Source organism: Myxocyprinus asiaticus, chromosome 44 (genome assembly GCF_019703515.2).
Source record: "Myxocyprinus asiaticus isolate MX2 ecotype Aquarium Trade chromosome 44, UBuf_Myxa_2, whole genome shotgun sequence".
NCBI classification, from domain to species: Eukaryota; Metazoa; Chordata; class Actinopteri; order Cypriniformes; family Catostomidae; genus Myxocyprinus; species Myxocyprinus asiaticus.
The window spans coordinates 34,639,659-34,666,948 of NC_059387.1; the positions used below are offsets into that span (position 1 = coordinate 34,639,659).

At 39.1% G+C, this 27,290-nt stretch overlaps 1 protein-coding gene across 5 annotated transcripts in view; it reads left to right on the plus strand.

The window, feature by feature from the left end:
• The window catches only part of LOC127434805 (microtubule-associated protein 4-like), a 102,705-nt gene that overhangs the window by 47,572 nt on the left and 27,843 nt on the right, over positions 1-27,290 (plus strand). For 4 of the 5 annotated variants that reach the window (XM_051687801.1, XM_051687802.1, XM_051687799.1 and 1 more), the window contains 2 exons: positions 1,830-1,916; positions 3,860-4,048. In XM_051687801.1, coding sequence (XP_051543761.1) covers positions 1,830-1,916; positions 3,860-4,048 — 276 coding nt within the window. Of the gene's footprint in view, positions 1-1,829; positions 1,917-3,859; positions 4,049-7,742; positions 8,970-27,290 lie in introns of all 5 variants that reach the window. The other variant, XM_051687803.1, reaches the window with a different exon arrangement.

Consider the following 27,290-nt stretch of genomic DNA (forward strand, 5'->3'; position numbering starts at 1 on the left):
GTACTCAATACTTGGTAGTGGCTCCTTTTGCTTTAATTACTGCCTCAGTTCGGCGTGGCATGGAGGTGATCAGTTTGTGGCACTGCTGAGGTGGTATGGAAGCCCAGGTTTCTTTGACAGTGGTCTTCAGCTCATCTGCATTTTTTGGTCTCTTGTTTCTCATTTTCCTCTTGACAATACCCCATAGATTCTCTATGGGGTTCAGGTCTGGTGAGTTTGCTGGCCAGTCAAGCACACCAACACCATGGTCATTTAACCAACTTTTGGTGCTTTTGGCAGTGTGGGCAGGTGCCAAATCCTGCTGGAAAATGAAATCAGCATCTTTAAAAAGCTGGTCAGCAGAGGGAAGCCTGAAGTGCTCCAAAATTTCTTGGTAAACGGGTGCAGTGACTTTGGTTTTCAAAAAACACAATGGACCAACACCAGCAGATGACATTACACACCAAATCATCACAGACTGTAGAAACTTAACACTGGACTTCAAGCAACTTGGGCTATGAGCTTCTCCACCCTTCCTCCAGACTCTAGGACCTTGGTTTCCAAATGAAATACAAAACTTGCTCTCATCTGAAAAGAGGACTTTGGACCACTGGGCAACAGTCCAGTTCTTCTTCTCCTTAGCCCAGGTAAGACGCCTCTGACGTTGTCTGTGGTTCAGGAGTGGCTTAACAAGAGGAATACGACAACTGTAGCCAAATTCCTTGACATGTCTGTGTGTGGTGGCTCTTGATGCCTTGACCCCAGCCTCAGTCCATTCCTTGTGCAGTTCACCCAAATTCTTGAATTGATTTTGCTTGACAATCATAAGGCTGTGGTTCTCTCGGTTGGTCGTGCATCTTTTTCTTCCACACTTTTTCCTTCCACTTAACTTTCTGTTAACATGTTTGGATACAGCACTCTGTGAACAGCCAGCTTCTTTGGCAATGAATGTTTGTGGCTTACCCTCCTTGTGAAGGGTGTCAATGATTGTCTTCTGGACAACTGTCAGATCAGCAGTCTTCCCCATGATTGTGTAGCCTAGTGAACCAAACTGAGAGACCATTTTGAAGGCTCAGGAAACCTTTGCAGGTGTTTTGAGTTGATTAGCTGATTGGCATGTCACCATATTCTAATTTTTTGAGATAGTGAATTGGTGGGTTTTTGTTAAATGTGAGCCAAAGACTTAAACTACTTCAGTCTGTGTGCACTGAATTTATTTAATACACGAGTTTCACAATTTGAGTTGAATTACTGAAATAAATGAACTTTTCCACGACATTCTAATTTATTGAGATGCACCTGTGTATATATATATATATATATATATATATATATATATATATATATATATATGTATATATATATATGTATGTATATATATATATGTATATATGTGTATATATATATATATATATATATATATATATATATATATATATATACATACACACACACACACACACACACACACACAAAACCATTCATCTGTGAATATGTAGGCTATAAATAAAGCTTAAATTGGTAAATACTTGCATATAGAGCATTGCAAATCTCTGTAATTTCTGGCTTGTTTATGGTTAGAAGTCCCACGTTATGCACCAAATTTCAATTTTCTGACTATTAATGTCTATGACTATTAATGGTTGCACAATAAACTGCTTTTGGGATTTTATTTTTGACTCTTATAGCCCTATGTTTGTGTAATTCACAGTAAGGAAATGTATATATATATTTATCATTCCATAAATCGATTTTAACAATTATCTGTTTACATGTCTGTTTGCTTGTACGCCACTCCCTATTGTTTATCTTCTCTCTGTCTCTATCTCTTTATGTCTCTCTGTCTTCAGGCTCAGCGTCTGGTTTTCACGATCAGTGGGGCTTACAGTCTGTATCCCCACAGATGATGGACAGTAGCCCACTGGAGCCGTTTTCAGGTGAACATCTTCACCTAGTCCAAATACCTGATGGATGCAGGGTCCAAAATTAACTCTGTCACTCCTGCCAATGGCGAGTGAATTAAGAAAATATCATATTTCTTTTAGGCATGAAGCTGTATTTTTGTCTTTAGAACAATAAAAGTATTTAGACGTTTTTTTCCATGGATATTAGTGACAAACAATGTCAGTCATTGTGTTGCTCACAGCATCATTTAGTCACTCGTGGTGAAACTGTACCTGTTTTAGAAACATCAATAAACACAGCATATTTTAGGCCAGTGTTTCTTAACTGGTTGGTTGCAACCCCAAAATGGGTCACAGGTCTGTTAGGATAGGGTCGCGGTAGCAAGAAATGCCAGGATTAATCCTCTATCGAAAATTTTTGTTATTTACCTTGCAAATTCTATTAGTCTAGCTTTCTGCCCTTTATACTTGCTAAATATGCTTTCCATCTGACAGATGCATAAGTGCTGTGCGATTGAAGCCTGGTTTTGCCTCACTCGTGCAAATGATCTGCTTCTTCTTTCGATATTGTGGTGCAGATCTCAAATCTGTAGCAACCCATTTGAAGTCTAGTGAGAATTTTCTGTGTTTAGGCCACTAAAAGTAAACATTTTGGAAACGTATTCCTCCAGGTAAAGTTATGTGGCAATGAATATATGATGATTTAATTTGCTATAACTGTGGTGCTCTCATTGTGCACTCTAATGGCTCACATTAGTAGTAATGCTAGTATTTTTAATGAGTGTGAATTCATTAGCAGAATAAATGAACAGCCCTGTTTCTCTCTGTGGAAAGACAATAGTAGCGGTTTAAAGGGGCTGTTGGGAGGTGATGAGTCACACTCGCATCAGAATTCACATCACATCTCTGTCTGTCTGATGCTGCATTTCTATGCCTGTTACAGCGTCACACGCTTTCTGTCATAACTGATGTGGCAGCCAAAACGCAGTAACTACGACGACGAATTATGAAAGAGTCTCATTCTGTTTTCTCTGAATTTGAGTGTTGATGAGCCAAACCTGTCAATGGACAAATCATAGTCTTAGAGAGCTGATATACGTGTAGTTACTATGTTTTGCCTTTGCAAAATGTATGTGTCCGATGTGATGCATGTTGAGCATCACTGTTACTAGTGCTTATAGTTTGTGTTAGTGATTTGAACCAACTTTACCACCACTTTTCCAAGCAATCAGACTTCTGAAATTCACCTTGTGGATGCAAAAACAGGTGAAAAAATCCATATAATTGCACTGAAGGAGGGACCCCGAATCATATCTTGAGACAAGAATATCACTGTGAATTGTTTCGTAAACGATTAAGAAAACGAGACAAATAATGCAAATCATGACGATCATTACAAAACATTGTATGACAATAAATTAGCAACACTGCAAGATATTTACAATGCACTAACAATGTTTCCAGAAGAAGAAAATATCAAGTATGGTTAACTCAAATGATCCAGTCATAGTATTGTGTGGATTGCCTCGCCTGAGCTGCGTGAGCTGAACATCAGGAAACTAAAGCATTTTACTAGCAGATTAATCACCTTACTCAAACACATCCTGTATGAGATTACTGTATATCTACAACATAAATATAATATTGCAGCTTGCACAGACAATAAAGCGAATGCACAGCTGAACTTTTACTAAGTTACGTGCTAGTCAGAATGTGTTACTCGTGTTGTGAATATGCCATTACCGTAGCAATGCATTATACATAGCACAAAATCATAAACGGTTTTATAAGGTGTCGTAAGCTTGTAACCACTTTACACATTTAATTGCACTGAAGCATTTTGACCGTCATAAATAGGACACAAAGGAATCTCTGCATTTTAATGATTGTAAAGCCACAAACAGAGGCCTGGAGTAAATGTCATGTATCTAATTATGTACTTTCTTTTTTTTTTTTTTATGTCTTTAAATCTATAGGTTTCTCTCAGGCTCTTGTGACGTCTGCAGTGAACACAGCTGTTGTAGCAGCTCCTCTCCAGACAGAAAGACCGTCTGATGTTGCTGAACCACAGGGGCCACCGGCCGCCCACACCACCGATGCACCAAAAACACCTCCCGAAGCTCTAGCTGCCATGACACCTAAAAACCCACTGGACATGCCTGCAGGTAGAGGACAGCACAAATGTGGTCAAATACCATGATATGTAGTGTAGTTGGCCACTATATATATATATATATATATATATATATATATATATATATATATGTAGTGACTGTCCACTAGGGGGCACTATAACTGGTGATAGATTGTAACAGCTTCATCATTAGTTGCCAAGGCAAGATAAACATACCATCCATTCTGGGGTCCCAAGTGCATTTAAGGGCTCCACAGTTGCATGGGGTGAGTACAGTGCAGCTAATGCCCAGAGTCATGCCACATTAGATGGATGGAATCATGCTAGTGGTCTGTGTTTACTGATGGCAGGTTGTTAATATGCAAACAGTGTGTTACACACCAACCAGAGTAATCAAATTTCCTCATGCAAGAGTTGGTTGTCAAAGACCTTTGCATTTTAATCCCGTTTATGGTTCCCACCATCACGGAAAACCTTGAAATATCAGTAAGTTGTCTGATCAGCTAGAAAAGTCATAGCACAGAATAGTCTGAAAGTCTGTAAAGAGTTTGGTGGATATAGCTTGAAAGCTCTGGTCTTGGTTTAGGCATTCTGGAAAAACCCTTAACCAGTATCTTGTCTTTTTCAAGCCAAAATAATTGCAAGATTTTTTTTAATTTTTTTTTTACCAGTCTTACAGAAATGTATTTCAAGATCACAGATGGAGTGTCTGCTGCAATGCGTTGCACACTCACAGGTTTTTCCCCATTCGTCTGTACAGCACTGATCCATCTAAACAGGACAGGCTGTCAGGAAAAACACGTTTGACATCACACAGTATTACTGTTCCATGACAAAGACATTTGGGTCAGTCAGGCATACCATATAGAGGCCAATCATTTTGTGTAGCTCCATTATTATGTTATTCTACAAATGCAAACCCCACCAATTATAGCTGCTGCTCATTACTTGAGCTGAAGTAGACTAGAGACCTTTTGCACAAATGGGTTACGGTTGACATCAATTGTGGCTGCTGATCTACATTTCTGATCTGCAAAGATGAAAAATAGGCCCTTTTTGTTTATAGTGCACAATAGTCTGATTCCGAAAGAATAATCGTATTCATTTTCTCTAAAAACGAATTGATTTTAACGATAACTTTTAAACCTTTAAAGACCGACCTACAGTGAGCTCTGAGGTTATTAATTGACAGCATATACTCCCTCAGATTAATCGGTAAAACCGATATACAGGTGCATCTCAATAAATTAGAATGTCGTGGAAAAGTTCATTTATTTCAGTAATTCAACTCAAATTGTGAAACTCGTGTATTAAATAAATTCAATGCACACAGACTGAAGTAGTTTAAGTCTTTGGTTCTTTTAATTGTGATGATTTTGGCTCACATTTAACAAAAACCCACCAATTCACTATCTCAAAAAATTAGAATACATCATAAGACCAATAAAAAAAACATTTTTAGTGAATTGTTGGCCTTCTGGAAAGTATGTTCATTTACTGTATATGTACTCAATATTTGGTAGGGGCTCCTTTTTGCTTTAATTACTGCCTCAATTCGGCGTGGCATGGAGGTGATCAGTTTGTGGCACTGCTGAGGTGGTATGGAAGCCCAGGTTTCTTTGACAGTGGCCTTCAGCTCATCTGCATTTTTTGGTCTCTTGTTTCTCATTTTCCTCTTGACAATATTCCATAGATTCTCTATGGGGTTCAGGTCTGGTGAGTTTGCTGGCCAGTCAAGCACACCAACACCATGGTCATTTAACCAACTTTTGGTGCTTTTGGCAGTGTGGGCAGGTGCCAAATCCTGCTGGAAAATGAAATCAGCATCTTTAAAAAGCTGGTCAGCAGAAGGAAGCATGAAGTGCTCCAAAATTTCTTGGTAAACGGGTGCAGTGACTTTGCTTTTCAAAAAAACACAATGGACCAACACCAGCAGATGACATTGCACCCCAAATCATCACAGACTGTAGAAACTTAACACTGGACTTCAAGCAACTTGGGCTATGAGCTTCTCCACCCTTCCTCCAGACTCTAGGACCTTGGTTTCCAAATGAAATACAAAACTTGCTCTCATCTGAAAAGAGGACTTTGGACCACTGGGCAACAGTCCAGTTCTTCTTCTCCTTAGCCCAGGTAAGACGCCCCTGACGTTGTCTGTGGTTCAGGAGTGGCTTAACAAGAGGAATACGACAACTGTAGCCAAATTCCTTGACACGTCTGTGTGTGGTGGCTCTTGATGCCTTGACCCCAGCCTCAGTCCATTCCTTGTGAAGTTCACCCAAATTCTTGAATCGATTTTGCTTGACAATCCTCATAAGGCTGCGGTTCTCTCGGCTGGTTGTGCACCTTTTTCTTCCATACTTTTTCCTTCCACTCAACTTTCTGTTAACATGCTTGGATACAGCACTCTGTGAACAGCCAGCTTCTTTGGCAATGAATGTTTGTGGCTTACCCTCCTTGTGAAGGGTGTCAATGATTGTCTTCTGGACAACTGTCAGATCAGCAGTCTTCCCCATGATTGTGTAGCCTAGTGAACCAAACTGAGAGACCATTTTGAAGGCTCAGGAAACCTTTGCAGGTGTTTTGAGTTGATTAGCTGATTGGCATGTCACCATATTCTAATTTTTTGAGATAGTGAATTGGTGGGTTTTTGTTAAATGTGAGCCAAAATCATCACAATTAAAAGAACCAAAGACTTAAACTACTTCAGTCTGTGTGCACTGAATTTATTTAATACACGAGTTTCACAATTTGAGTTGAATTACTGAAATAACTTTTCCACGACATTCTAATTTATTGAGATGCACCTGTATTGGTCTAAGTCTACTCTCAAAGTACTTATATATCTGAATATTTTGAATACAATTTAAATATATTGTTTCTAGACTTAAAAACAACAACTTTAAATCAACAGTTTTATGTTTTTCCATCATCTTTAACTTGATTACTTCATTCAAAATGCTTCACGTGATTGTAGTTCATTACCTTATTAAAGACGTTAAGTACACCATCTTGTACGTTATTTTTATTTTATTTTTTGCCCCAAGTTGTCAAATACTTTTTTGTGCTTCAGATCAATGTTTTTAATGTTGTGATTCACTTTTGAGCTTTTTGGTTTGGTTCATGGCTTACAACTCTTATGAAGGATTTTATGAAATTACTATGGAAAAAATTTATGGGAAAAATACTTTTTAATCCAAGACAGCTGAGAAAGTGGTCGGGCACTGTTGCGCTCTAAAACGCAGTTCTCTGAAATACTTGATTCCAACTGGTCAGTCGCTTTAATCTGTACTCAAATATTTTGTACAATGACCACTAAACTTTATAATTGACTGTTGCCCCGGGCAAACATAGGCGTGCCAGCTTCATGTCTCTCATATCACTTCATACAATACTTTTTTCTCCCCCCATAATAACATAATTTCAAATTAAATTCAATATTTCATGACATCCATTTTTATTTTGTGTTGTGTAATAAGCTTTGCGTCAAGGTTCTGATCAACCTGTCACGTTTATTTTGAAACAATGACTGGCTATCCTTATTTACTTCAGTCATTTCAACTCTTTACGTCAATATCATGAATCATTTTCATCAATTACACTTAATATTAATGTTGTTTAGTGGAACACCATTCCATTTTTTTGACAGTGTGTGAAGTAATTTTTAGACGCAGCGATAGGAGGAGGTAGTGCTACTCTAATAATCTTTCTTCTTTATATACGAGGTGTCTTTGGTGACCACTGGTCCAATGAGGCCGGAATTCCATCCGACCTGCCCTTTACACCAAGCGTTTCCACAGTTATCAGCCGCCATGCCACCCACCTGGCAGAAAGCCTACATGAAATGCCCGACCCTCAGTGGTCCCCCAGAGATAGCAGGATGGGAGACGGTGATGGATCTGACCGCAAGAAGGAAAAGAAGAAGAAAAAACGGAGACCCCGTGATGAGGTGTGTGACTTCCACTCAGAAATACAGAGCGAAATTGTTTCATCTGAGAGCCCACATCAGTCCTCGCCACGCAAGGAACGGGACGGAGATGGAGGCTGGGAAGATGTTGGACGCATCAGCGGACGAGCCAAGAAGCCAAAAAGCCGCAAGAAGATTCCTGAAGAATGGGCGATCCATGCCGAACCATTTGTCCCTGCTTTGGCCTCCATGTCACAAGAGTTTGGAACTGATTTTACCTCATCACCACTTGGAGGTGATAGTGCTCTTGTTTCCCTTTCTGAAGACTACACCGATGAGAGTCTGATTTCGCTGTCTCTTACTCGAGATCTTTTGTCCCTCGCGGCCACTTCCCCAACATCAACAGTGCATCCTGCAACATTCTCTCCAAAGTCTCCAAGTCAGGCTTCTGGTCTCTCGCCCCATCAACCCCTGTCCATTTCCTCTGGTTTCCATGATATCATCATGGAAACAGACGACGCCTATCTGGAGAATCCACTGGGCAAAGCTGATCCACTTGCTTGTGACATCAGTGAGACTCAACCTTTCATATCTACTGGTGGAACCTTTGAGGAAGCCATGTTTGTCCAGGGACAACCCTTTACGACTTCCACAATGGAAACCCAAGGTGTGGTTGAGTCCCAGGGGAAAGAACCTCAAGTGTCAACCCCTGGAAGCACTTGTTTAGTACCACCAATGGAGGCTCTCATCTCAGCACCCCCTTTCTTGCCATCTAGACCAGTGTGGTCTCATAATAATCACAGTCAGCCGTTCGATCTTTCAGGAATGGAAGGTGTTAGCTTTGAGACTCATGTCCCAATCCCTGCACCTCTTCCTTCACCAAAGAGCAAAACCAAACCAGGCAAGAAGTCCCATTCATCGACATTAAAGAGTCCCAAGTCCCCTGATGCAAAGAATTCCAGTCTGAATCCAGCCGCACCTCCGTTCTTCCCTAGTTTTGTGGAACCTCAGGAACACGTAGCTGGACCGACCGTCACGCTGGAAGGTTTGTTGTGGAAGTTTGGGAAGTGGATCCACGTAATGCATGGCTGTGTGGATTCCAGGCCTGGGCTAGAGTGATTAAACTGTGCACCGCAGTAACTAACATGTCACCCCGTCTCCTGGACGCAAATGTCCGGGTTCATTCAAAGCGGGTCAGCTTGGTTTGGCTTGGGTGTTTCTTCCACATTGAATGTCCAACAAGCTCGGCTCACCCCCATTAACCATGTGTTCCAAGGTGTTCTCTACTAATCAAACGCTTTCTGTTTGCAGTTTGTTGAGAAAGCATTGTTGTTCCTGCACAATGTTTCAACCCGTTGCGTATCCACACTGCTGTTGAAATTGTTTCTTGTACTACCACGGGTGACACCTAACAATGACAGTCTTTTGTACTGTTCTTCCATTTCCCCCCCCCCCCCCCCCCCAAAATATTTCTCTTCTAGCACCCTTCTGTGCGGATATTTTCTACATTGTCACATCAGAATGTATACAAAGTTCAATCCAGTTGTAAGTGATAATCGTTTTCTTTCTTTCTTGTCCAATTTATGTCCCGATGGTCTCATACTCTTTTCCAATTCACCAATTAAGGTAAGTCAACATTTCTTTGTCTATTGCTTTCTTTTATATCTACCAGTGTCACAGCAGCCAGTAAAGCTCATGTGAGACAACTTGGTGACTTTTGGTGATTTAGAACAGAATGGGATGGTTCACCCAAAAATTAATTTAACATCTCCTTTTGTGTTCCATGGAAGAAAGTCAAACAGCTTTGGAAAGATATGAGTAAATGATAATGAATTTTCATTGTTTTGCGTGAACTATCTCTAACTGTAACCAGAAATGGTTGGACCAAGTTGTATTGCAAGTCTGAAATATATAACTATTGGGCTATGTGATGCTTAGAGAGGTTTACCTTTTTTTATGTAGTCAATAGTCTTTGCATAGATATTTATGTATCTGTAATTTCCTGTGCTCTACCTGATATCTCTTGTGGGTCTCATTGGCATGATGTTGTGTAGCTCTCAAAGTACTTCATAGAGGTTTACTGATGCTTGTGACTCACTTAAAGAACCAGTGTTTATCTTTCACTTTGCATCTTAAAGGCAGAAAATACCAAAAGCTCAGACGTCAGAGATGCGCCTTTGTTATCTTTCATCAAAATGTAATAACTTGCTCCGCCTCTGAAACAATGTTCCTTTTCTGCTGACATCATCAAGCCCTCTTACTTTTCAACCCTGCCCCTCCAACCACCTGGCCTCATTCTGTATGGAATGCCCACTTTTCACGATCCAGACAATTCCTTGATGGATAAAATCCCGCCCCACATTTATTGTCATTGAACAGCCTGTTTCAGTCAAATACATCAGAATGCGGAAGTAAAATAGGTTGTGAAATCTGTTTCATGTTGACTTTAATAACCTAAGCATGCTGCACAACTGCAGAAAAGATAGTAGAGTATATCTTAAAATGAAAAATTGCTGCTTTTGGATTCTGTGGGTGTAGTGGCAGTAAAGAAGTGTGTATGTGTTTGTGTTTGGGCACGTCTGGCAGTATGACACAGCTGTCTCTTTGGGTTCTCTGTAATTTTCGCTGCTCTCTCCAGCTGGGAGGAGCTCTGTCGGTGAGGGAGCTACTTATACACTCCAGGAGACAGGACATCAGTGCTCGTTGTCACACTTACCAACAGGCAAATTAATGACAATAATGTGTGTGTGGAGTGTACTATGAGCTCATGAGCCCAGAAAAAGGAAAGCTGTATAAACTCTATGTCAAATATCACATTAGTGTGAATTCTATTAATCTGTGTTGTGTTGCCTGCAGAAATAATCTACTTGTTCTGTGGTGAGACTTTTAAAAGTGTGCTTTCTTGGGAAAAGGGGTAACTGAATTGAAGTTAGTCCCAGTTTAGCAACTGTGGAAAAGAACCCTTTTTTGGCTCAATATATTATAAACTCATTATACCCAAATAGATAGCTACACAATTTTACACACTGAGTATAAAAACAAGTACTGGTAAACCATAGATGTAACCACGAATAACCTAAACTGGCCTAGCCCTGCACAAGTCAGTAAAGAGAAAAGAAAACGTGTGTGTGTGTGTGTGTGTGTGTGTGTGTGTGTGTGTGTGTGTGTATATATATATATATATATATATATATATATATATATATATATATATATATATAGAAAGATATACACCGATCAGCCACAACATTAAAACAACCAGCCTAATATTGTGTAGATCCCCTTCGTACCACCAAAACAGCACCAACCCGCATCTCAGAATAGCAGATGAGATTATATATTTCTCACCACAATTGTACAGAGTGGTTATCTGAGTTACCATAGACTTTGTCAGTTTGAACCAGTCTGGCCATTCTCTGTTGACCTCTCTCATCAACAAGGTGTTTCCATCCACAGAACTGCCGCTCACTGGATGTTTTTTTTGTTTTTGACACCATTCTGAGTAAATTCTAGAGACTGTTGTGTGTGAAAATCCCAGGAGATCAGCAGTTACAGAAATACTCAAACCAGCCCATCTGGCACCAACAATCATCCATGTGATTATCTAATCAGCCAATCATGTGGCAGCAGTGCATAAAATCATTCAGATATGGGTCAGGAGCTTCAGTTAATGTTCACATCAGCCATCAGAATGGGGAAAAAAGACTGTGGCATGATTGTTGGTGCCAGACGGGCTGGTTTGAGTATTTCTGTAACTGCTGATCTCCTGGGATTTTCACGCACAATCATTAACCCTGGACGTTAAAGCGTTAGTAGTCACAAATACATAATTGTCAAAAGTGTCAATTAAAGCATTCCATTTAGGTGTACTCCCATTGCTCCAGTATGTTCTACTTACAACGTAATTTTTGGGCCGTTGTGTGAATAAATGCAGAGGCAAATCTGACACAAATCTAGCCCTAACCCTGTCAGTAAAGGGTTAAACTTTTGACGTACAGAGTCATGTGACAAAACAACATGGCTTTTGAGTTTTTCTTTGGGAGAAACGGCAACAAAACTACATCTGGTAAGAAACATCGAAACCTGTTTGAGTCCAAAGATTCTCTAGTTTCATCCAATATGCCATTATGAAAGTTTGAGCGATTTATCGTGAAATGGCGTTATTAAACACAATGTCTACTTATGTGGAATAAATGCTTTTTTCCCCCCCTTAATAATCATATATTCACTGTGCTTTATAACATTGAGAATAAATGGGTTCATCCAAAAGTTGAAAAAATTTTGCTTTCAGAGGCTTTATATGGAGTTAGGATGAAAATAAGGTGCATTTCAAACTGTTCTGAGACCAGTGCGGACAGACAGCACTCTGGAGGTTAAGTCATTCACTAAATAGGGAGCAAGGGAGCATACTAGATCTTTCTTATGCAGTTAAGTATTATTTAAAATTTCACAACTTAGTCCTGCTGTCTCCATATTAGAACATACATTTTTATGAAAAAAATGTTCTGCATGTTTATTAGGTGCTACTAGTTACAAATCAAAAAGGGAAATGGAAAATATACACTGTAGTCGCACTCGTGTCTCAGGAGGTTATGAATATTTTTTCTTTTCTTTTCTTCATATTAGATTCATACAGGATATAGCACCCCTAAAGAAAGTACGCTAAAGCTATTTTTGAGTGCCAGAGTTTAGAAACAGGTGCGAGATGTATTTTTAGTAGCCAGAGGTTTCCTGAGGTTGTCATTGTCGACATAGGAGTCATTAGGGAGGATCTTATGCAAGTAAATCCCACTGAGAACTCTCACAGGGTGAAGACGGGCAAACAGGGCCATCAGCCTCAGCGCCCAACGCAACTGAACACCCTGTGAGTGTCGAATCCTGCAGTTTGACAGCAATGCAGTGTGACAGCACCCAAAGCTTTTGTGTGGTTTTGTGTTAGTGTTGAAGTGCATTTAAATTCCAGACAATTTCTTTGTAATTGCACATACACTTAGGATGAATTTGCATCTAGCAGGAACGGGATGCACTGTATTACCACATTGAAAGGTAAGAGTTAATTGCCTAATTGTTGTGTTGCATTAGTGCGTCGTTGAATTAAAATTGAGGCGGTCAATCAAAGGTTATGATGATCAGACTATTGAAACGAGTAGAGAGATGGAGCGGTAAAGGTCAGCCCGTCGAATCTGCCGTAAACACATGCTGCCTCTGGGGAGGGTGTGGATCCTGTCTAGTTGCCATGGCGACTGATAAAATGCATCTGATGTTGCCATGGTAACACAGTGGCCATAGGTTACTCTCAAGCATGACCGCCATGTGGCTTATTAAATCTTGAAAATCTTTCAGATCTTATACTAAAAGATGTAGCAAACTTGCTATACTACCATCACCACTTTTAATATTCCTCAATGTTTTCTCAAAATTATATTCTGTAATACGAAAATTGAGGAAATTAGATGAACAGTTATGATACCATTAGACCAAAACAGACCAGCTAAAAAATGTAGATCAGCATAAGGTGATTCTGGTGTATCATGATCTTAATTATGCAAATATGTAAATCAGGCTGCCTGTGGATGGTTACTGCAGCAGTCGCTGCATCTCATTGTTTTGACAAATGGTGGGCGGTGGGAGAAAAGCAAACGGGCTGCACGCAACAGAATAATTAGTGTCTGCTCAGTAATGCAGGAAACTGAATCCGTTCATGCCAGTATTCTGACTTTCCACTTTTTTGGCGGGTAGAGTTAAAATCCAGCATTTATTATAGACTTGTACAGGAAAATCTGTATTTCCAGATGGCATTAAGCATCTTTATGTGCAACTGAAAAGTGGAACAGTGAAATGACATATGATGCGCAGCTTTTAAACTGCCTTTTGAAAGTTGAGGTACATTTGGTCTGTTGTCAATGTAGTTGATGATGATTTCTTTATTCGTCCTGACTGTTGCTTTGTGCTTTCTGAAATCCTTTAAATTCCTTAAATGCACGTTTCAGGATAAGATGAGATTAGGTGCAGCGTTGATGAGAAGACATCCTTAAAACGTCTGCTTTTAAAGCTTCAATCTAACTCATTTTAGCATCTAAAGAGCCAAGCTCTTCAAACCTGAGCAGAAATAAGTATGTCCTGTAGTTCTGTTCCAAAAACTAGTTAACTAGCCTACATACTGTAGGCAGCTGTCTTTTAAGGCTGCATCCTAACCTACATGAAATCTCATTAGTGACCGATTTGGAGCTCTCTTCATAGGCGACTTGTACCACACAAATAGCTCTCGCTCGACTCAAAATGTACTGGACCATCAATTTGCATTGAAAGTGTGCTAATGATGCCTTAAAATGCTTTCTAGGTAGGCAGCTCACAAGGTTTTGGAAGATAGCTCAGTTGTTCAGTTACCTAAGTAGTAGGACTGTCACGATTATGAAATTGGGCTGACGATTTAACCATGGGTACATAATTCTCATGGTTCCATTTCTGTTATTCCATAGTTTTGATGACTTTAATATTATTCTAAAATGTGAAGAAAAGAATAATAATAATAATAATATTAATAAAGTGTGAGTAAGTGACCCTAAACATTTGACTGGCAGTGTACCTTTTCTGTGTAAAGTTATATCCAATTTAACAACTTAATTGACAGATTTTTACTATTTTAGTTTATTTTTTTTAAAGGAGGGACGAGTCAATATTATTATATATTTTTTTTTTTTTTTTGTGGCAAGCAACATTATGCCACAAATGCTGTCGATTGAGCTTAACCTGTATTGATTCTGGAATATTTCTTTCAATTGTCTGTATTAGGACTTGTCACGATTGTGAAAAGTTTGGCTGACCATTAATTGTGATACAAATTGTCAAACTATTTATGGAATAATTCACCCAAAGATGAAAATTCTCTCATCATTTACTCACCCCCATGCCATCCCAGATGTGTATGACTTTTTCTTCTGCAGAACACAAATTAAAATTTTTAGAAGAATATTTCAGCTCTGTAGGTCCATACAATGCAAGTGAATGGGTGCCAACTTTTTTAAGCTCCAAAAAGCACATAAAATCAGCATAAAAGTAATCCATATGACTCCCGTGGTTTAATCAATGTCTTCAGAAGCGATATGATAGGTGTGGGTGAGAAACAGATCAATATTTAAGTCAATTTTTACTATAAATTCTCCTCCCTGCTCAGTCAATTTTCACTTTAACTTTCACATTCTTGTGTTTTTGGTGATTCACATTCTTCATGCATATCGCCCCCTGCTGGGCAGAAAGAAGAATTTCTATCAAAAATTTACATAAATATTGATCTGTTTCTCACCCACCCATGTCATATTGCTTCAGAAAATATGGATTTAATCACTGGGTTTGTATGGATTACTTTTACGCTGCTTTTATGTGCTTTTTGGAGTGTCAAAATGTTGGCACCCATTCACTTGCATTGTATGGACCTACAGAGCTGAAATATTCTTCTAAAAATCTTCATTTGTGTTCTGCAGAAGAAAGAAAGTCATACACATCTGGGATGGCATGAGGGTGAGTAAATGAGAGAATTTTCATTTTTGGCTGAACTGTCCCTTTAACACAAATGTGACATTCAAGAAATCAGAATTCCGTCATTATTTTCTCACCCTCGCGTTGTTCCAAACCTATTTGCTGTTATAATTTATTTTCTTTTTCTGTCAAAGATAAAGCTCTGAAATCTCATTCTCCATTTGGTGTAATTGAACTGGTGTGCCATTCAGTTTCAACACACGCGAGAACCAATGAGATCCAATGGCGTCAATGACGTTAAATCTTTCATAGATTGAACGTGGATACAATAAGGTTTTGCAACTTTGGCAGAGGGAAGATTTTCAGTGAATAACAACTTAAATTTTTGTCTGTGCCTCACACAAAGCTATCATATGACTTATACAGCACAGAAGGACTATGGACTAGATTTAGGGTGCGTTTATCGTGTGTCTTAACTGACATGGTCATTATGAGCTACATAAAATTCTTCAAAAATTCTGATGAGAGAATTTTAATTTTTGGGTGAACTATCCCTTTAAGGGTGTATGTGTCCTTAATACAGACATTTATTCATATTTTACTTGGAATCATATAATAAAATACAGATGTATGATTTCCTTTAAAAAAATATTTTAAAATGTATTAAATAGTATTTTAAATAATGATTTTTTTTTTTTTTTTTATCAAATACTTAATGTTTTTTTTTTGTTTGTTTGTTTTTACTTTAGTCTTGGTCAACTTTACATTTACACTTATTTTTGGAACCCAGCCAACCTGAATACTATATTATATTATGCTATATTATATTATATTATATTATATTATATTATATTATATTATATTGTATTATTATACTATATTGTATTATGCTAGATTATATTATTATATTATATCACGCTATATTATATTATATTAAGCTATATTATATTATATCATGCTATAAAATATTATATTATTATATTATACCATGCTATATCACGCTATATTATATTATATCACGCTATATTATATTATATTATATTGTATTATTATATTATATTGTATTATGCTAGATTATATTATTATATTATATCACGCTATATTATATTATATCACGCTATATTATATTATATCACGCTATATTATATTATATCACGCTATATTATATTATATTATATTGTATTATTATATTATATTGTATTATGCTAGATTATATTATTATATTATATCATGCTATATTATATTATATCACGCTATATTATATTATATTATATTGCTATATTATATTATATTGTATTATGCTAGATTATATTATTATATTATATCATGCTATATTATATCACGCTATATTATATTATATTAAGCTATATTATATTATATCACGCTATATTATATTAAGCTATATTATATTATATCACGCTATATTATATTAAGCTATATTATATTATATCATGCTATAATATATTATATTATTATATATATTATATTATTTCACATGAAAGAAGACCTTTGAGGTTCTGCGTGTATTTAAAAATGTTTCTTCATTCTATCATCTCCACAGAAATATAGTAAGCGGGCGTCGTCTCCTCTGTGTCACTATGTGCCATTAATACTGCAATGACCAAAAATATTTGCCATTGCACAGTCACTAATTGAAAGTGAAACTGGAGCACTTTATGGTCAGGATCAAAATGCTTCCTTACATTTTTGTGGAAGTTTGGCTTGAATCACTGCAGATGGCACATCACAGTGCTGCAAAAGTGCTTCAAATTTCCTCTTTGTTTTGAGTGACCCGTGGCGCTAATTGTGCAGAAATTAAAAACTTTAGCTTTAATTACATAGAATTTTTTAATAATCGCCTTAGGCCTACTAAGTAGTGAGAATGACTGAATGCTTACTAGTTACTTTTCAGAATATTGATACTTGCATTGGTTCGACAGCTCTGGTTGATTGATGCTTCAGTTGATGACATAATTTTGCTGCAAAAAGTTGCCTGCAGTTGTCTGTTTCTCTTTCAAACAAACTATTGGACATCATCGTCAAGTTTTTTTCATCATGCTTTCTTGCGTTTACCTCACTGCTGGCAATGACAGACCTCCTTAACAGAGAATGAGTGACTTTGCATTTTCGGTTGACTGGATTAACGATTGTGAACGCTCTACAGGGGCTGCGCTCTGCTGTAAATTTTGTGACAGCATTGATCTAACCAAACAAAAAAGCCTTTTTTGTTTTTTTTTGTTTTGTTTCTTTTCTTAAATTCGCAGGACTATGTTTTTGGCACAGCGTGGCAGATTAAGTAGCCATTAAAGTGGCTTAGTTCTTACGGCAAGCCAAGTTCTGCTTTTTTCAGTGATGGAACAAAGTCACATCTGTTGGAGACATCTGGTTTTGGGCTGGTTTTGTCTGCACCATAGTGTTACCCATAATGCCCGCCGTTTAACAAAAGCACTCAACAGTACACAACCTTACTCGAGCTCTATTTTTGGACATCGCTGTTCTTCAGAAGCGATGCCGATGCAGACCCCCACCCACTCCTCTGTTATCGCCCACATTGACAAGCCTCCTGTTGCCATGGCGATGGGAGGCAGTTGCTCGGGAGACTTAAGGAAGCAAGGGTACCAAGGAAACAATGTTGGCTCTTAGGAGGAGGGGTGAGGAGCTAAAATTAGAATCTGGATAGACAGTCAAGTAATCTCATTTTCAGTTCTCCTAACTTTTGAACTTCAGCTGTGTTTTTTTTTATTGTGACATTGATGAATGTTTTTAGCCGCTCCAATAAAATGCCACTTGAGAGGAGTGGAGCTCTTTATGGATTTCGTTTGCCTTCTGTTCCTTGTGTGTTGCTTATCTGATAAGTTTAGGATCTCAACATCAAGTACTAAAAAATCTTGTAGTGCAATTAAAGTGTGCATGCTTCAGCAAATTCAGGATGCATTTATTTGTGACTTGGACTTCAATTTCAGCTGGCCATTCAAATCTCTGTTACAGCGTTTTCTCCCTTGTACAGCATGTTGCTGAAGATGCTCCCAGCCTTATGCGTCATAAATATACATTTAGGTCAGCTAAGAGATCATACATATAAGTAGGCCATATGTGTTTTTTCCTCATGGCCACTACAGGTCCTTATTTCTTCCAGCGTTGTGCGCCATATAGAATTTAAGTGAGAATGTGTTTTAGTTCCAATTCAGTTCTAAAATTTAATTTGAGGATTTAGAGTTGTAATTCAAATTTAAGTGGAATTAAAATGGAATGAAATTCATGTAACTGCAATACGTGCAATTTTTAATTACAGTATACATATAATTTGTCAGTATGAACTACATATAACATATACTGTACAGTTGAGGTTGTAAGTTTACGTAACTCTTAAAGAAAGATGTTTTTTTTTTTTTTTTTTTTTATGTATATATATAAGACTTTAAGCTAAACTTTTGAACAGGATGATTTGTGTAAATTGTTATTATTTTGTCTTGTGGCATATATGTAAATATTCTGTTATAACTTCAGAAGGGCAGTACTAATTTGTATTCTATTTTTATTAATTTTGCAAGGGGTTTGTAAACTAAAACAAGAGTGGTATGCAAATGTATAACCTGAACTGTAAACTCCTGACATTATATCAAGAATTGTGATCTCACCAGTACAAAAAAAAAAAAAATAGACTGGATTTTTTATATATATATATATATATATATATATATATATATATATATATATATATATATATATATATATATATATATATAAATGTATATATACACACACACACACGTTTATTAGTAGTTGTAGCTCAATTGTTTTTTTTTTCATTATGATTCTGAAAAGCCAAGTCAATTTATTTTAAAATCAATAAATTGAAATATCAATATCTCTCTTTCTCTCTTTATATCTCTCTCTCTCTCTCTCTCTCTCTCTATATATATATATATCATCATGATGGCGCCGCGGATGGCTGCCTCCGTGTGGAGCTCTTCAGTGCTTTTATAGTTTTTGTTTGTTTGTCCTGGGTTTAGTAATCTTTTTCCAGTCAGTTTTAACAGAGACGAACTGCTGAACATTCGACAACATGTACCAGACAATCTTTTCCTAGTTTTTGAATATTCAGATGTTTTGCTAGACATTTTAGTTGGAGGCGCGGCTTTTTTGTTCAGGAGACGAGCCGGTACGCTGGTCAAACTCAGTCGGCGTGGATTTCAAACAGTGCTGCCGAGTGTTCACTTAGCGAATCTCCGCTCTCTTCCTAACAAAACGGATGAACTACATCTCCTCACCCGCAAAAACAAGGACTTTTCAACCTCTGCTGCCTTGTGCTTCACAGAAACCTGGCAGAGTGAAGCCATTCCGGAAAGCGCGTTACATCTGCCGGGCTTTTAGCTGTTCAGAGCGGATCACATCACGGAGTTAACGGGGAAAACGAGAGGCGGTAGAACATGCTTTTATGTCAATAAAAGTTGGTGTACAGATGTAAAGACGTTAAAGAGAATGTGCTGTCCTAATTTGGAAGCGCTCTTTATTAACTGTAAGCCTTTCTACTCGCCGCGGGAGTCTTCCTCGTTTATTATGGTGAGTGTGTATATCGCACCAAACGTGTGTTTGAACACAGCGCTGCAACAGCTGGCTGATCAGATCACAGACATGGAATAACAATACACGGACTCAGTTATTATTATTCTTGAGGATTTTAATAAAGCAAATCTCACACGTGAACTGCCCGAATACAAACAGCAGATCACATGCCCCACCAGAGACAGAAATGTACTGGATCATTGTTACACAACAATAAAGGATGCATATCGCTCTGTTCCTAGAGCATTTTTGGGACTCTCTGATCACTCTCTGGTTCATCTTCTTCCAACCTACAGACAGAAATTAAAATCAACCAAGCCAGTAGTAAGGACTGTAAAGAGATAGACCCATGAAGCATAGCGGGAACTACAAGCCTGCTTCAATTGCACGGATTGGAGTGTTTTTGAAGCTGCAGCCACAGACCTGGACGAGCTCACAGATACTGTTACATCATATATCAGTTTCTGTGAGGATATGTGCATTTCTACTAGGACTTATTTAAAGTTCAACAACGACAAACCGTGGTTTACAGCAGAGCTCAGGCAGCTTCGTCAGGCCAAAGAGGATGCTTACAAGGGTGAGGATAAAGTCTTGTACAATCAGGCCAGGAACACACTGAACAGGGAAATCAGAGTGGCTAAATGGAGATACTCTGAGAAGCTGAAAAACAAGTTTTCAGCTAACGACTCTGCATCAGTGTGGAGTGGCATGAAACAACTCACAAATTACAGGACTCCTACCCCCAACCCTGTGGTGGACCAACAACTGACGACTTGAATGTGTTCTACTGTAGATTTGAAAGGCCCAATATCACACCCCACACCCACTCTGACCTTCACTTCACTTCACACAAACACCAACACCCCCTGCAACCCCCCTTCTCCCTCCTGCTACTCAACCTGCACTTAAGATCCGTGAAGATGATGTGAGCCGCGTCTTTCGGAAACAAAAGACGAGGAAGGCTTCAGGCCCTGATGGCGTCTCACCAGTGTGTCTTCGATCCTGTGCTAACCAGCTGGCCCCCATCTTCACACAGATCTTCAACAGATCACTGGAGCAGTGTGAAGTCCCATGCTGCTTCAAACACTCAATCACTGTCCCAAAGAAACCAAAAATCACAGGACTTAATGACTACGGACCTGTCGCCCTGACGTCTGTGGTCATGAAATCATTTGAGAGACTGGTGTTGGCCCACCTGAAGAACATCACTGGACCCTTTCTAGATCCCCTTCAATTTTCTTATCGAGCAAACAGGTCTGTGGTTGATGCAGTCAACATGGGATTGCATCATATCCTGCAACATCTGGACAGACCAGGGACATATGCAAGAATCCTTTTTGTGGACTTCAGTTCAGCTTTCAACACCATCATCCCAGCTATACTCCAGAATAAATTACACCAACTCTCTGTTCCCATGTTTATCTGTCAGTGGATTACCAGCTTTCTGACGAACAGGCAGCAGCTTGTGAGACAGGGGAAACTCACTTCTAGCACCTGTACAATCAGCACTGATGCGCCCCAGGGATGTGTGCTCTCCCCACTACACTTCTCCCTCTACACCAATGACTGCATCGCCAAGGACCCCTCTGTCAAGCTCCTGAAGTTTGCAGACGACACCACTGTCATTGGCCTCATCCGAGATGACGATGAGTCTGCATACAGAAGGGAGGTTGAACAGCTGGCTGTCTAGTGCAGTCAAAACAACCTGGAGCTGAACACGCTCAAAACGGTGGAGATCATTGTGGACTTTAGGAGGAACACCCCAACATTGACCACCCTCACCGTTCTGAACAGTACTGTGGCAGCAGTGGAGTCATTCAGGTTCCTGGGCACTACCATCTCACAGGACCTGAAGTGGGAGACACACATTGACTCCATTGTGAAAAAGGCCCAGCAGAGGTTGTATTTCCTTTGCCAGTTGAGGAAGTTCAACCTGCCACAGGTGTTACTGATACAGTTCTACTCAGCAGTCATTGAATCCGTCCTCTGCACTTCAATAACTGTCTGGTTTGGTTCAGCTACGAAATCAGACATCAGAAGACTACAAACGACAGTTTGGACTGCTGAGAGGATTATTGGTTGCCCCCCCCCCCCCCCCTTCAAGAACTATACACTTCCAGAGTGAGGAAAAAGGCCGGAAAAATCACTCTGGACCCCACTCACCCTGCCCACTACCTTTTTGAACTGTTGCCTTCTGGCCGACACTTCAGAGCTCTGAGTACCAGAACCGTCAGGCACAGGAACAGTTTTTTTTTCCCCTCAGGCTATCCATCTCATGAACAGTTAAAACTGCCCCATTGAGCAATAACTATGTACAATACACAGTTTAGTTTTTTTTTTTTTTTTATATTTATCCAACACATCCAACCTCTTCTGCCATTTCATTCCTCTGAGAAAAAAAAAAAAAAAACATTTGCACTGTACATAACAGATTGTTTTAGATTTGCACAAACCATGTGTATGTGTGTGTCTGTACTTATGTGTATAATTAGTTTTATTTTTTATTTTGTATTATTATCTATGTCTTGCTGCTGTTTTTGTATTGTTTTTGTGTTGTTGTACACTGGAAGCTCCTGTCACCAAGACAAATTCCTTGTATGTGTAAGCATACTTAGCAATAAAGCTGATTCTGTATATATATATATATATATATATATATATATATATATATATATATATATATATATATATAAATAATGTTTGTATATAGGTATATGTATAGGTATATGTCTAATCTGTTGAGAAAAGTGTATTCTCTCCTTTCTCATTGGGGAAAAAATAGGCATAATTAATCAAAATTGATTTTGCAATATTTTGTTTTGCTGCAAAACCTGCGTTGAACTTCTGAAAATTCTCTGTTGTGTGACTCTTGAATTTCTTTGAATTGGAATTCAGAAAATTACTCTAAAATTACAATACTGTATCGCCCTGGTTTAGTGTGAGTACAATAACAGACAGGCATCTTCTCTCAGTTCTGGTTTATGTAACGGGGTCCATGAGTTTGTGTTTGAGGTCAGAAGAGATCAGCCCTATAGCGTCTCTCTCCCTGATGGCCTGGACAGCACTCGTTTGGGGACGCGGCATTGATATATCACATTCATTGGACAGGCGCTCTGTGAGCATTACAGACCCATAGACATAAGACACTTCTGAAGTTTACAAGTGCAGATCAGCTTTTAAAATCTGACAGTTTTGGTAAATGGGTGGAGAAATCTTGTTTTTGTTAGTGGTGTTTGCTTAGTCAGTCATCACTATTATTACTTGTACTTTGGGTTAGTGATTTGAACAACCCTAACACTAAACACAAATCATGCTGCTGGAGAGGTGTGCTGTTACTTTTATAAGTGGCCAAACATACAATTCTCACCAAGCAGACAATTATATAGGCATAAAAATCTGATAGACTTGCATATCTAGCCATACCCAAGTACACAGGACGAGATGTCTTGCAGGAAGTCCTCCAGCATGCTAACTCATTGTGTGAAGCAGAGCATCATTCTTCGATTTTCAATGTAATTTGAATGCGGTCATCACTCTATCTTCTGATTATTGTCATCTTCAGCGTTCTAAACAGCTGACAGCATCAGTGTTTACGTAACGTGGGTCATGAGTGGTGAATGGATGTTCTACTGAAACAACAGTTGCTGATGGAGGAAATTAGACTCAGCAGTGAATCGGTTTTGTAATCGAAGTGACAGTTTTGATTTTGATGGACGCTGTGTCGGACTGCGTTAACATAAGGTGTGCTGACAAAGCGAGAATCAGAATCAGCTTTATTGCCAGGTATGCTTACACATACAAGGAATTTGTCTTGGTGACAGGAGCTTCCAGTGCACAACAATACAGCAACAAGGCAGAGATAGAGATAATAATAATAATAATATATACATATATATATATATATATATATATATATATATATATATATATATATATATTTATATAGAATAAGAATAAAAATTGGATATAAAGTGTATATATAGAATACACAATAACACAAAATATACACATATAGAGTGTGTGTGTGTGTGTGTGTGTGTGTGTGTGTATATATATATATATATATAATATACGTAGTGCAAATACAAATCTGTTATATTTAGTGCAAGGACATGTAATGGCAGAAGAGGTAGGATGTGTTGGATAAATATAAACAGACTAAACTGTGAATTGCACATAATTATTGCTCAATGGGGCAGTTTTAACTGTTCATGAGATGGATAGCCTGAGGGGAAAAAACTGTTCCTGTGCCTGACGGTTCTGGTGCTCAGAGCTCTGTAGCGTCGGCCAGAAGGCAACAGTTCAAAAAGGTGGGTGAGTGTGGGTGAGTGGGGTCCAGAGTGATTTTTCCAGCCTTTTTCCTTACTCTGGAAGTGTACAGTTCTTGAAAGGAGGGCAGGGGGCAACCAATAATCCTCTCAGCAGTCCGAACTGTCCTTTGTAGTCTTCTGACGTCTGATTTCGTAGCTGAACCAAACCAGACAGTTATTGAAGTGGAGAGGACCAACTCAGTGACCGCTGAGTTGAACTGTATCAGCAACACCTGTGGCAGGTTGAACTTCCTCAACTAGCAAAGGAAGTACAACCTCTGCTGGGCCTTTTTCACAATGGAGTCTATGTAGGTCTTCCACTTCAGGTCCTGTGAGATGGTAGTGCCCATGGACCTGAATGACTCCACTGCTGCCACAGTGCTGTTTAGAATGGTGAGGGGGGTTCAGTGTTGGGGTGTTCCTCCTCAAATCCACAATGATCTCCACCGTTTTGAGCGTGTTCAGCTCCAGGTTGTTTTGACTGAACAGCTGGCTGTCTGGTGCAACCTTCCTTCTGTATACAGACTCATCATCATCTTGGATGATGCCGATGACATTAGTGTCATCTGCAAACTTCAGGAGCTTGACAGAGGGGTCCTTGGCAGTGCATTCATTTGTATACAGGGAGAAGAGTAGTGGGGAGATCACACATCCCTGGGGGGCACCAGTGCTGATTGTACAGTTGCTGGAAGTGAATTTCCCTTGTCTCACTAGCTGTTGCCTGTCCTTCAGAAAGCTGGTAATCCACTGACAGATAGACGTGGGAACAGAGAGTTGGTGTAATTTAGTCTGGAGACTAGCTGGGATGATGGTGTTGAAAGCCGAACTGAAGTCCACAAAAAGGATCCTTGCATATGTCCCTGGTCTGTCCAGATGTTGCAGGATATTATGTAATCTCATGTTGACTGCATCCTCCACAGACCTGTTTTCTAGAAAGGGACCAGTGATGTCCTTCAGGTGGGCCAACACCAGTCTCTCAAATTATTTCATGACCACAGATGTCAGGGCGACAGGTCTGTAGTCATTAAGCTCTGTGATTTTGGGTTTCTTAGGGACAGGGATGAGGGTGGAGCATTTGAAGCAGCAGGGAACTTCACACTGCTCCAGTGATCTGTTGAAGATCTGTGTGAAGATGGGGGCCAGCTGGTTAGCACAGGATCTAAGACACATGGGTGAAACCACATCTTGGCCCTGTGCTTTCCTTTTCTTTTGTTTTCAGAAGACACGGCACACCTCCTCTTCACAGATATTAAGTGCAGGTTGAGTAGCAGAAGGGGGGAGGAGAGAGGTTGTAGGAGGTGTTGGTGTTTGGTGAAGTGAAGGTCAGAGCGGGTGTGGGGTGTGAGATTGAGCCTTTCAAATCTACAGTAGAACACATTCAAGTTGTCAGCCAGATGTTGGTCCCCTACAGTGTTGGGGGCAGGAGTCCTGTAATTCGTAAGTTGTTTCATGCCACTCCACACTGATGCAGGGTCATTAGCTGAAAACTTGTTTTTCAGCTTCTCAGAGTATCTTCTTTTAGCCACTCTGATTTACCTGTTCAGTGTGTTCCTGTCCTGATTGTACAAGATTTTATCCCCTCTTTGGCCTTACGAAGCTGCCTGAGTTTTGCTGTAAACCATGGTTTGTCATTGTTGTACGTTAAATAAGCCCTAGTAGGAATGCACATATCCTCACAGAAACTGATATATGATGTAACAATTTCTGTGGCCTCAAAAACACTCCAATCAGTGCAGTCAAAGCAGGCTTGTAGTTCCAGCTCTGCATCATTGGTCCATCTCTTAACAGTCCTTACTACAGGCTTAGCAGATTTTAATTTCTGCCTGTGGGTTGGAAGAAGATGGACCAGACAATGATCAAAGAGTCCCAAAGCTGCTCGAGGTACAGAGCGATATGCATCCTTTATTGTTGTGTAGCAATGATCCAGTATATTTCTGTCTCTGGTGGGGCATGTAATGTGCTGTTTGTATTTGGACAGTTCAAGTGTGAGGTTTACTTTGTTAAAATCCCCAAGAATAATAGTAACTGAGTCTGGGTATTGTTGTTCTGTGTCTGTGATTTGATCAGCCAGCTGTTGCAGCGCAGCACTCATGCACGCGTGTGGCGGGATATAAACACTCACCAGAATAAACAAGGAAAACTCCCATGGCGAGTAGAAAGGCTTACTGTTTATAAAGAGTGCTTCCAAATTAGGACAGCACATCTTCTTTAACGTTGTTACATCTGTACTAGGGATGTGTGAGACTAGTCGACTAAACGGTTCGGATACTGCTAGTCGACACTGGAATTACTAGTCGGTTAATATTTCCCCCCATTAAACTGATAATAATTTTTACACATTTACGTTTGGCTTTATATTTTTACAGAGGCTGCACTTAAATTACTGTCATATTAATGTTACATATTTTAAATATAATTAATAATACAAATATTATTTAAAAAAGAGGATATCTGGAGCAGATACAGAGTTTAATTTCACCTCAGGCTGCGTGTGCTTCACTCTCACTCGTGGCGTGCGCAGGAAATTTCCTCTCGCTAGACAAGCAAACTCAGCAAAGTAGTTATGAAATCACTTCGGTGGTGCGGGAACCGGCTTTCCAAATGTTTGAAAGTCCCTAAGGATGTTTTCACATTTGAGTCTTCTTTACATCTGTGCATTTTCCGCTGAGAAAGCTTTTTCAAGCGCAGGACAGCCACCTTAGGTGAGTTAAGTCCCGTCTTTCACTGGACCATGTCGACGTGTTAATTTTACTCATCAGAAGAGTTATGCTTTTGAGTTAGTAGCCTAGAAAATAACTGTTTTAGACTAGGTATGCATTTTTTGTAATCTGCTGATTAAGAAGGCTATTTTCAACGAGGTGCCGACTGCTTAACAGGTTAAACTATCTTTTATTCTGTGTGCACGGCATGTTTAGAATACATTAGGTTTATTGTAGGCTACATCACAGGCATATTTTTTCTATCTTATAGCTACTTTTTTTTTTTTTTTTTTTTTACATCTTAACTGTTATTGG